The 12,579-nt window shown below is 33.9% G+C and overlaps 1 protein-coding gene across 8 annotated transcripts in view; it reads left to right on the top strand.

Moving 5' to 3' along the window:
* Nucleotides 1-11,478, top strand: part of EPHA5 (EPH receptor A5) — a 168,951-nt gene extending 157,473 nt beyond the window's left edge. For 6 of the 8 annotated variants that reach the window (XM_087916039.1, XM_087916038.1, XM_087916036.1 and 3 more), the window contains 2 exons: nt 672-827; nt 2,375-3,815. In XM_087916039.1, the coding sequence (XP_087772165.1) occupies nt 672-827; nt 2,375-2,498 (280 nt within the window). In that variant the 3' untranslated portion in view covers nt 2,499-3,815. Of the gene's footprint in view, nt 1-671; nt 828-2,374; nt 3,816-10,271 lie in introns of those variants that run through there. The other 2 variants (XM_087916034.1, XM_087916040.1) reach the window with 2 other exon arrangements.
* Nucleotides 11,479-12,579: the final 1,101 nt, after the last annotated feature.

Raw genomic sequence — 12,579 nt, 5'->3', positions numbered from 1 at the left:
TGAAAAGCTTTCTACCTGTTTAGTAGATCCTCACTGTCACTTTGCAAAGTTTTTGATAGGCCAAATTGAGAAGATTGTGAGTCAATCACACCAATCACTCTTAATGTTGTCTTTATATTAGCCAGTTATGAAAATCGCCTGCTAATGTTATAATATCACCATATTATAATTTAAATGGGTTAATTCTTTTGAGAAAAAAATATCACACCCCAAAAAACAAAATAAATCAAAGATATTAAATCATAAAAATGTCCCAAGCCTGGAGTTGATGTTTGTCATTATTTAAAGGGTCCTTTTTTGTTTTGTAGGTTTTTGTAGCAGAGTATTTTAGTCTGGGTTGCCTGTTACTTAATATTTCTTGCTATTTTTATGCTCTAGCCTTTTTTTAGAAAAGCAGCCAATACATTTAATAAATAAGATTTTTTAAATGTGGATTTAAAAATTGAGGGGGGGACACGGAGAAGGAAATGATGCCTTTTAAAATTGACCTGTAGAATATTTATATAACTGTCTGTGAAGTAAAGCTTTGATATAGTTAGGAACAAAAACTAATATTGGACATCTCCAGGGTTACTAGACAATTCTGTTTGCTGGTCTTTCTCCATGTACAATAATCTTACATCCATTTTTTTAAAAGATTGTGTTAATGTACACCTTGGTTTTTCTTTTAGAATTTCAAATTTATTAGGGGAACACAGCCCACTTGGAAATGGTGTCTACAGATCTGTAGGTGAATGGTTGGAAGCCATCAAAATGGGACGGTACACAGAGATTTTCATGGAAAATGGATACAGTTCCATGGATGCTGTGGCTCAGGTGACACTGGAGTGAGTAGAATTCCTGATCATTTCCACTGGTATAAGGGAGAGCACTTTGGGTTGGAAGTCAGTTAAGAGTGAAGGTAGAAAACAACTGGAAGCATTTAAGATTTTTTTTTAATTACAATCTGATTCTAGGGAAACTCATTTATATCCTATATAAATGATAGCATATCAGAGATAACGTTGATTTGTAGGTATCACAGTTGTTGAAAAGATATCATTAGCAACTTTGCACTAATAATTGGCCACCTCCAGGGTTACTAGACAACTCTATGACTTTGGTCATTTCAACAGCATGCCAATTTTGGCATAAGGTGTGTCCTGCTTTTCATATAATAAAGGTACTTTCATCCTAACTGTATATGATGTAAGGATTTACCAGGAAAAAAAAATCTTGACTGCAAACATCTCAGAAAACATTCAGAGGAATAATCCTACTTCACTGTTATCCAGGATATGGCACCAGGTTCCTGTGCAGAAAATCTAATAATTTTGGAGCAGATCTAATCACTATTATTTTCTCTAGGTTTACTACACTGCTCAGTAGAGTTATTGTGACTCTTACACTCATGTTATCATATTTTCTAATCTTAATTTTTTTCCAAGTGATTTTCTTTTAACATTTTGAAAAATTGTATATGTATGTATGTGTGTGTGTACATATATATATTTATATTCAAATATATTTTTCAAATTTATTGCATTTTTGTAACATACACATTTTTGTATATTTTTAACCTACATTATAACAGATGGAGAAATTTCAGCATATATAAGTTTCAGTCTATGTCTTGATTTAGGAAATTCAGACTACATAAATTCAGATTAAAATGTAAGCAGAATGAATATTTTCTCTGTCTTTGTGCAGTGATATGAGGCAAGCTTCTGTTAAGAGGGGATATATTTCTCCTTTACAAGAACACAGAAATATAGGGAGTTCTCTGCAAGTGAACAGGCTTTCACTTATCTCTACCTAACTCTGAGACTTGACACATTCCAGACTTAATAAGTAAAGTCTCCTTTCCTCTTGTGATCTCTATGAAATCAGAAAAGGGTCCAATAGAAAAATCTGTGCAGTGAACATCTCTGAGAGAAGAGTTCAAAAATCAGAAGAACATTCCTGACTTTCATTTGAGAGTGACAGTATCAGAAGGACCACATTTTTGCCCTGCTTCAAACTGATAAGACCTTGATTAAAATGCTGGGAGGTCAGAGGTCTTGACTGATGCATGGCAAGATATGGAATCCTTTCTCTTAATGGCAACTTTGCCAAAATGACAATGTGGTGTGGGAAAAGGAACTCACTGTTGGTTGGTTTGTTGATTTTTACAAAAATAAATTGTGAACGTGTTCCTTTCCCCCACCTCCCTACAATTATCATGAAATTTAATAAATTCCTTCATTTCCTCTGGCTTCTCTGGCTTCCAAACTAAAACAAAATGCTTGTCAATGTCATCTATGTTAGGTTGCTTTTTAAAAATGATTTGCATTGTATTGTTGGTCTGCACACACAACCCTTTTAAGCACAACATTCTCTCTTCTTACTGCTCAAGGATGCAAATTAATCCTGGCTCTACGGGAGATCTTCAACAATCTGCTGTTCAGTTAAAACTATATGGTTTGCTTTATTTATTTGTTTGTTTAACATCAGAGGACTTCTTCTCAGCAGCAGAGTGACAATTAGGACACAAAACATCTCCCATATTTTAAACTGTGGAATATGATGAATGTGTCATAGCTTCCTGGCTGTGCTTGAATACTTCATCTTCCCTGAACCTGCATCAGCTTTCTCAATATTTTCCATTTGTTTCTAGAGTCTATTTTATTGGATAATCTCAGATCCAGTTCTGACTTTATGTCTAATAACAGTAGTCAATTTTAACAATGAAAATACAGTATTGGTAGGGCTTATAAAGCATCAAACATAGAAACAGAATCTACTTTTAGAAAATGTCTTGACTATGAAAAGAAAATAAGAAAAATGGGTTGGATTTTCAGAATTCCTGCACTGGTGTCATAAATTTGGATTTCCCTGATATTGTCTTGTCTGTTGTATATGTGTATCCACATAAGAATTTAAGTCAGGTATGTCCTGTATTTTTACAAGTATTTTTCTGTTTCAATCTCATGAAATATAAAGGATTGGCTATTTGCACCTATGTTAAATAATATTGACATTAGTTTGTGCCTTATTAATTCTTATACTAATTCTTAATTTATTTAGCATCTATTATCATTTTGATTGTGAATGTCATCTTTTCCCTTCAATTATATAAAATATTATTTTTAAAACGTCATGCCCAAAAATAATTTCATTTGTTTTTTACTTGTCATATTGTACAAATGAACACAAATACACAATATTAATCAAATTTTAAAGGGATTTTGGCTTTTAAAAAAATGATTTATAAGTAGAAGTGTTTAAAACTAGGTGGAATATACTATCCCTTAACTGAGTTAAACATATAAAATAACATTCTCTGCTGTTTTTAATGAAGTTTTCATCCTCAGGTTTTAATGCTTTATTTAAAATTTAATTCAGTTGATTTCAGGTTCCGTGTGAGTGTGTGTATACACACACACATACACATATGTATATATACACACATACATTATGATTGTAAAGGAGCTCATATTAGTGGAATTTTCTATGAGATCAGAGTCAGAATAATGCAGAAAAGGTAACTATTAAAATGAATATTTAACAAAAGGTATCATTAAGCTGTAGATTATGTGTTATAGAGGCTGAAGATTTATTTCTTCTACATTCTGCTTTTCTCCAACCCAGTGCCTTTGAAATTGTGTCTACAAATCCCAGAATTTTGAGACTTTTAGTATTCTGTGTGCAGGCCCTAGGATCTTTAGAAAGGAGTTTTGATGTACTGAATCAAACTATAATTTCAGAATTCTTGGTGAAAGCCAAGAATATTACATTTGTATTGTATAAATGTGCTCTAATAGAAATTAGATTGTTGATATTATTAAAGCTGAAAATTAAGATAAGATTTGGACTTGACTAGGCTGAATAATTATAGAATGAAAATTCTAGATTTCTCTTTCTCCATATTTGTATCACTTGTTTCTGTAGGCTCACCATAAATATCCCAGAATTTACTGAGAAACATTTTCTCTTTGTTTGTTTTCTACACTAGTTATATAATAAAACAAATATTGTATGGAAACTATTCATAGATAAAATATTAAGATTGCATCATTCTGCTAATCCATCTCAAATTCTTCTGTCCATAAAGCCATAAGAATGAAAGGGATTTCTTATGCTACCTTACATTAAAGTTCTGGCTCTGACAAATTCCTAAATGAGAAAGAGTGTTCAAAGGATCCTTCTTCAGACTGTCCTAAAGGTTCACATTTTAATGTTCCTGTCTTAAGTTCCCTGAAAATGGAGTATAAACATTTCACAGAAAGTGGCTGCTTGGAATCTTCTTTTCGATCTGGTTTTATAGTCATCAAAGTTACCCTCTTCCATTTGAAATGTTATAGGCTCTTCTGTCTCAGCAGCCTGCTGCATATATAAACCAGGCCCCACTTTAGGTTAAGCTTCTTGGAAGACAAAGTCAAAGCTGACCTCTTCTTGCTCAACATAGTGGATTTTGTGCACACAATAAAAGGTGTATATTTCTGTCAATTGATTCCTATGTAAGAATAGGATTGGACCCTTCCTACTCTATGATTCTATAAAATCTGGAAAGATTTGAAAGCAATGTCTTCGTCCTTTCACCCATTTGGGAGGCTATTTCATTGTACAAGAATTTTTATCTCGTCAGATTGAATAGCAATTGCATCTATATGGCATTTTACATTAAGCCCATCATCGGTCTCCTTTAAAAACAAACCATCAAAACATTCCTAGGTGATTTGTTATTACCAACTGTATCTTTAATTTGTTCCATCTGTTATTCCCATCATAAATAATGTCACTTTCAGAATTCATCAGCTATCATTTGTGTACTTCAGTTTTAAAAATATGCTTTAATTTTTATTGCTGGGAAAATCCATGAAGTCCTCTTAAGGCATTAAAATATAATATAAAATAGATACTTTCTGAATCACAGTTTATACCTTGTAAGTAAATTGGCTATGAGAATTTATTTGAAGCCTGACTGGATTATTTGATGTAGACAAAACATTCAACTAGTTGATTAATAAAGTTCCTATATTGTATTTTTCGATCCATATGTATATGGTGTAAAACATATTTTCCTGTATAGTTACTGAAAGACCAAAACAAAATTACTTTCAATCAATTGCTAAGTTAATCTTTATTGTAAATGTAAATTTGCAAACAAACCTCTCCAACTATTGCAACAAAATAAAATATTTACAATAAAATTCAATAAAACTCAATCTTATTCATAAATGAGTAATTGTTTCATTTCATATAATTATAACATCTTCTAGATTAGTCAGTTTCCATGAAGAAACCAGTAGGGTTATATAGCTCTACTTGTCATAGAATCATAGAGTTGGAAAGGTACATTATGCCAATAGGCCATTAACTCTAAATCCTTGGTCACAATGAAGGTCAGATTTTAAAAACCCAGAAAAAAATTAACTTTCAAATGGCTGATTAACCTCTATTTGAAATCATCATGTTAAACTGAACCTCTTATTGAATTTCTCAAATATTTTTAGAACAAAAGAAATTGTGACCTCTGAACAAAAGAAATTTACTCTGAATGTTGTTAAAGATAAATGTTTAGTAGCAGCTTCAAAAAAAAAAAAGCATGGGGCTGTTAAAAGTTTCAAATGAAAACAGCTGAAATCCTGATAATATGTTTAGATGGAAAATGTGCATCTTTATACTAAATGAAAAGTAATTTTCAATTTTCCAGAAAACAAGAGATTGTAGTTAACTATTTAGAAGAAGAAAGAAACATGGAGAATGTCTGGATTTAAATGTGTTGTAACATACTTACCAGGGTTGAGTATTCATATTGTTCCAGAGCTGGGACTTGGGGAAATCAGATAAAAATCAAAACTCAGAACTTGAAAATAGATTTCACCATTCAACATTGTTTAAAATTCATTATTTGGTTTTGCTGGTTTCCCAGGACTTTTATTTTGAAATTTGAGCCCAGGCAAGAAGGAGGTTACATAGAAAAACAGTCTGATTATTAGAAATAAGGATATCAGTCTTTGTGAAGGCATTCTGTTTGCCATGAACTAAACAGGTGAGTGAGAAAAATAATGCTTCTGTACCAAGATTTTTAAGATTGTATGGTAGTTTGAGTGACAAACTCTAACTCTAACTCAAACTTAATATTCCTTCAAAGGAATACATTATAATGAGTTTTTTTGGAGTTGTTTTAAATTACCCTCAAACAATCTGAAAATCTTGGCTTTCTTTCAGTTACTATTCATAAGCCTGCCAGCTAGCAAGGTCTTTTTCAAAGGCACAAGTGATGCCTTTTGAATGTAATTTTTTTTAATGGATCCTATAGCAGTTGCCCCAAGTCCTGTGCTCTGTTCCAGATCCTTCTTCCATGACCTGACAACCAGTATGTTCCAATATTATTGTTGCCATGTAGTTCTAATTCTAGCGAGAGGTGGATCCTGTTTTCTACCTGTGCTTCCATCTGGATTATCAGACTGTTCTCACAGAAAAAAGAGCAACTATTTCTAACTTTATGGACTTTGAGTGCCAGAACAACCTTCAAGAATAGCTAAGTAATGAAACTGGCCTCTTAAATTGCAAAGTTGACTGGACTTTAATGGCTAACAACAAAAGGTGGACTTCATCACATCTCCCTTTTGAAAGATATATACTGAATCTCAGGATACCTTGTTGCTTTTCATCCAGTGGACAGTTATGAACATTTATAAATATGTGTGGGTGTTGTGTTGTGTTATATTGTAATTGTTATATTTTTCTTTTAAAATAAATGTTTGTTTTTAATAAAAACAAAGTCCCTTTATGGAAAAAAAAATATCAGGAATTCACCAGCTCTTGCTTTTTATTCCTTATTCTTCATCTGGTGACATGTATATATTTGAAAATCAATTATCATACCATGCTTCTTTTGGAAAGAATAAACAACAAGAGCAGATGAATGTTTTATGTCCTCCGACAAGAACTGAAAACTTAATTTGCTAAACATACTCTGTGAGCATTCCTGAACATATCAAAATGCTATCCTTTCAGGTAGAAGATCTCCACACTTTTCAAATCTGCATGAAGTGCAGATTATAAATTGTGAAAATAAACATTTTTAAGTATGTACAGTTTTGCAGTCACACTGACTACTTTTTAAAAGTATAATAATGATGTGAAGTAACATCAGTTTACTTTACCATTTTTTTTTATATCAGGGCTTGATCATAATTTCAACAGCATGACAATACAATACAATATTTTTTCCTGGGGAAAGATGTAGAATCTGCACTTTTTGAGCCTAACTCAAATAAAATATGGTTCTGTAGTGGTAACTCAAACAGAATATGCTTCGGTAAAGAAAATTAGCAGCTCTGGTAAATGGGGCAGGGTATCTATTGATTTAATTGGGATTATACTGGTATTACTTTTCATGTTATTCAAGTGTGTATAATATTAATATTAAATATGTTCAAAACCTATTTCTACTATAAATTAAGTATTCCTTAAGCAATCTTTCTGATATAACCCAACACTACACTAGTATGTCAATAAATGATAACATTCAGAAAAAGAAGGAAAAAGCTGGATTAAGAATACATATATACACATGTTTTCCACTCCAATATTTCCCTTTTAATTCTGCTCAGATGTCCATATTCTGTTTAGCTAGTCCTGTGGTTTGTCAGATAACTAAAAATACTACTAGGAAATTTTTAGCTAGCCCTGAGGATACTACCAAGGTTGGTTGTTATGAAGAAGCAATATATGTGGATGTATGTTTGTGACAGTGTGTACACATCTAGATACATGCATATACACAAACACATATGTGTATCTAAAAAGCTACATTCAACCGGAGTAGAGATTGCAAATGAATAATAGATGGACAGATTATTTTCTTCATTCTGTAGAAGGCAAGTGTTGTTTTCAGATGTATACCAAGCATACATACATACATGCAATTATTAATAAAATAGTAACTTTTACAATAACCATCTGAAAAGAAAATTATCTAAAGAAACAACACAATGGTACTGATTTTCTACTACAAATAGTTCTATTGCTATTATAGTTTCTATATAGTCATTATATATGCAATTCATACTTTCCTTATAAAACTCTCAGAAGAATAAATGAAGAATTCCAGGAAATTCTGTTTGTCTTTTTTCAGTCAATATCAGCCCATGCATGTAATTGGCAGGGGTATGATCTTTGGTTTTCCCTAAAATCTGCCCTATAACAATAAGACCACTGTTGAGCCTAAATTATATGGGTTAAAAATAATTGGCAGGGACCAAACCAAAACCTGACACACACAAAATTCTCATGCTTCCTCAGATGCTTGAATTTCCAATATTTCCTTTATCGTGAAATGCTACCCTGTCTTGCTTTTTTTACTAGATTATATTTTTATGTTCCTCCTAACTTAGGCAAATGTAGATTTCAAAGGAGCAGGTGAATTTAATCTGAATGAAATAAGCAATCCAACTCCCCAAAGCAAAGGGAAAGAAAATAGGAATACCTATGCCCACCTTGTTCTTCTTATACAGGTAGTCCTCAAGTTACAAATGTAATGGAGTGAATCATGTAAAATGAACTTGAAAACTTCCTGCTTTCACCTCACATTTACTAATTGTACGTGTGGGTTGTTAAGTGCACAAGGTATCTCAGGGTAGGGAAAGTCAGAGGGGGCCAATGTGTCTGACCACCCAAGATCTCCCCCGATCCACTGAGAGATCCCATGCTCTTCTTCCCACCCCTTTGGGTCCCAAGCTGCTTGGGCCTTTTCTCCGCATCCAGTCACCAACCACTAACTTACTTCTGGCACCATATTTCAGAGCCCCTTCCTGTGCGGGTTTGGGTGCCAGTGCCCTTGTCCAGCCAGGCAGAGAATCATTGGGCTGGTCTCCTCTTCCTGCTGAACTCCAACCTCTCTCACAAGTGGGCCCTTCCCTGCCCCACCACTTGCTGGAGTTATAAACCTGCCTGAATTTCATAAATTGCACCACTGCGGAGCTGGAGAGCTTGGTGCACCACTGCCCTGCAACCCTCGTTTGCCCAAAGCACTTCTTTAAAATGGCAACCAATATACTTTCCAGCTCCATGGCATTTCTCTCCACAGCTCAAGACACTCTTCTTTCGCTGGAGAAATGGAAAAGCTGGGTTCCAAATGGCAGAAACCAAAAATAGTTTGTGGGGCTAAAAGCAAAATCAACTTTTCAACTTCGCAAGTTGAAAACTTTACTTTTTTCTCACGAGAAGTTGGAAGGTCTCACCTTTTTTTTTTTTTTAAGCTGCACAAACTTTTTTGGTTTCCCTGCATGTTTTCCAGCTTTTCCATTTCTCCAGTGAAAGAAGAGTGTCTTGAGCTATGGAGAGAAATACCACAGAGCTGGGAAGCAGATTTGTTTGCAATTTTTAAGTGCTTTTGACAAATGAGAACAAGGGGCGGCACGCCAAGCTCTCCAACTCCATTGTGGTGCAATTTGTGAAATTGGAACGTTTGCAGCAGGGCATCACTTGTGAGAGAGGTTGAGACTCAGAAGGGAAGCAGAGACACCGTCCCAGGGCTTCTCTGTCTAGCTGGACAAAGGGCTGGCAGAAGGCAAGCATGGGCAGAGCAGGGCTCTCAGGCATGGCAGAAGAGATGTTGCAACATATCTGCAGTTGTTTGTTAGTGCGAACAACCACTGTGATGCTGCAAAATACATAACTTTGGAACCTGGTCATAAGTACTTTTCATGGGGATGTCATAACTTTGAACAGTTGCTAAGTGGACTATCATAACTCGAGGATTACCTGTAGGAAGGACCACTGTTCTATTCTCTGAGGAAGGGTAGCACTAGAAACTACACTAAAATGTGCTGAGATGTCCCATTTCATCCTACTTTTCTACAGAGTGAAAAAAACAAAAAGACATGGCAATCAAAAGCTAAAACTTTTACTGGACTGTTTATATCTGTCTGCGTGACTGAAAATTTCTCAGCAGCAAAAATAATTTCATCTGATTTTGCGGGGTGGGATGAGGACAAATAGTTTAATAGAAAAATAATTTACTCTCACTTTTCCATACTCACTCATTTTTTCTCACATTTCTTGAGTTCAAGAAAAGCTTTCCCATTTGATATCTCCAAAATAGCAAGAAATCCTGGCATCCTCCAACAGTTAAAGGAAAAAAGACAGGTTTCAAAATAATGCTTTTAGTTTTATGAACTGCTTTAAGTGATATAATTTGAAAACATGGATATTCAAAACAGACACATATGGGTTGATCAAGTACAGCCAACATTCCAATGTATCAGCCTTTAGAATCAACATGTGCTTTCTTCATACAGGGATTTGAGGCATCTTGGAATCACACTTGTTGGGCACCAGAAGAAGATAATGAACAGCCTTCAAGAAATGAAGGTCCAGCTGGTAAATGGGATGGTGCCACTGTAACTTTACAAAAAAAAAGACTATCACTTTTTTAAAGTGATCAACCTTGCACATTTAAAATTTAAACCTGACATTTGTTTAACAATGACACAAAAAAGCTGTGGATTTTATAGTGCAACAGAGGAACATTGGCCTCAGTCATATAATTTATAATAAGTGTTATATTCTATTTCTCCGTGGCTTCATTTTGAAGTGATAAGAGAGTTCTTATTTTATATATTTTTTAAAATGCTGCTGCTCTACAGCAATTAAGCCCTAGATATTACTACATGCACATTCCTTGATGAACATTCAGGTGTGTGTATATTTTGTCTTTAATTTCTTTTTGTTGATGTGAGATCAGCCCATCTTTAATACAATATCTGCAGATACAATTGCTTATACATGGAACAGTGTATTTTTCATATTAATTAGTTGTGTTTTAATGCTGTTTTATTACAACAAAGATATATTTGATATTTGCAGAATATTAAATACTGACTTCAGAATTCAGCTTCCTGAGGAATCTAACCATTTCCTCATTGGTCACTTCTAGCATCACATAGCCTTCGTTAATGCGATTGATCCAGTGGTTCAATGATTCCAATGAGTGACCTCCGGATGATATGGACGGCATATAAATCCAATAAATAAATAAAATGATGGATACATCTAGAAGGCAATATAAGTTATTATTGGGAAAGTAACCCATGTTTCTTGAGGGAGAAGAGCTAAATATTTGTTGTGCTTGAAAATGTTTGAACAATTTCTAGTGAGAGAGACAGCTTAAAAGCCAGAAGTAGCTCCATAAAATTTCTAGATCTAGGAAACTTTTGGTGGACAAAAGATTTAGTTTTTCTGTCCTTCTTCAAATCAACATTGTGCACAATTACTGAAATGTGCAACTTTTCAGTACAAATTGCTTGGCACAAATTTTTAAGCATAAAATTAATACAGTACAGTTTTTGTAGCTCCAGGAAATTTTTATTCTTTGTATTTTAATTATTTTAACCAAATGCCACAGAACTTTCCTAACATATTGTATTCAAAATTTACCTTACACCACTTACTTTTAAAATATTCAATAATTTTGTAATGGCCATAATCAATTGTGAAGCATTGGTTCCTTTTCCTCTGGATTCAGTTTTGTGTTCAGTAATTTATTAATGCATTTGATCAATTTGCATGAATAGACTACTAAAAGATAAGTATACCACAGATAGTTAAATATATATGATTTGCCTTTATAAGGCAAACATGTTCTACTGTTTTGGTCAGTAAATTAATTTGTGTGATGGTCAACCTTGCAAGTGTTCCAGTGACAAAAATTGTTCCAGATCTTATTCACTGACTAAATGCAGTGCTGAAAAGAAGGTTTGAGGATGATACTGCCCTGAGAGGTACCCAAACAGGTAATCTCTCACATTAGGTTCCCATTTTAATGACAGAGTCAAAGGATGGAGTTATATCAGGCATCATTTTACATTTCAAATCCTAGGTCATGTAATCAGAGTATCATTGTAATCAGTGACGATAACTGCAAACTGAATGCCTGTGTAACTAGAATATATGTAATCAACATATTAATTGAAAAATAAGCTCTCAGTCTGATTGTACCAATTTTAATTCAGAATAATCAGATATTGTCCAAGGTTTTTTTTAAGAAGGGGGAAAAAGAATGTTCAAAGTATGAGTACAAATTCTTTTTTATGATGCCATATTCATGGCAAACAGCTTCCACAGTAGTGTTTCCTAAAAGCCCCTACCTTATCCTCTCTGCTTTTTCCAATTTACTGGAAGAAAACAGGAAGGCACAAGTTAAGAATGTGTGGTGAAATAATATTTCAAAACTGATCTTGACCTTTTGTTTGAACTAGAAGCTAAAAGGAAAGAAAGCTTGAGCCAAAACTTGCTTCTTCATTATTTCAAACATTATCACATCTCTTAAAAGAAATAGAGAAATTAAGAGCAATTATGAATTTTTGAAATAAGTGTCTTGAGGATAGTAGGAAAATGTCTTCCTTTCCAAATCTATGTCAAGATGAAGGAATGGGGGTCAAGATGGGGGAAATTGTTTTAAAGAATTGCCAATTGCTGTTCAAAGAGATATATAGGTGAGAGGTACATAGATGGTCACAACCTGAAAGGGAGGAACCCTAATAGCAAATGAAATGCCTGTGGGAAGAAGATTACCTTTTCTTTCCTGTAGCTGCTAGCACTTGCCAA

The sequence above is a fragment of the Pseudonaja textilis genome, chromosome Z (genome assembly GCF_049901715.1).
Source record: "Pseudonaja textilis isolate UNSWEBS1 chromosome Z, rPseTex1.2, whole genome shotgun sequence".
In the NCBI taxonomy this organism is placed as follows: domain Eukaryota; kingdom Metazoa; phylum Chordata; class Lepidosauria; order Squamata; family Elapidae; genus Pseudonaja; species Pseudonaja textilis.
The sequence above is the reverse complement of the archived record's forward strand: the minus strand, read 5'-3'. Positions and strand labels throughout refer to the sequence as shown.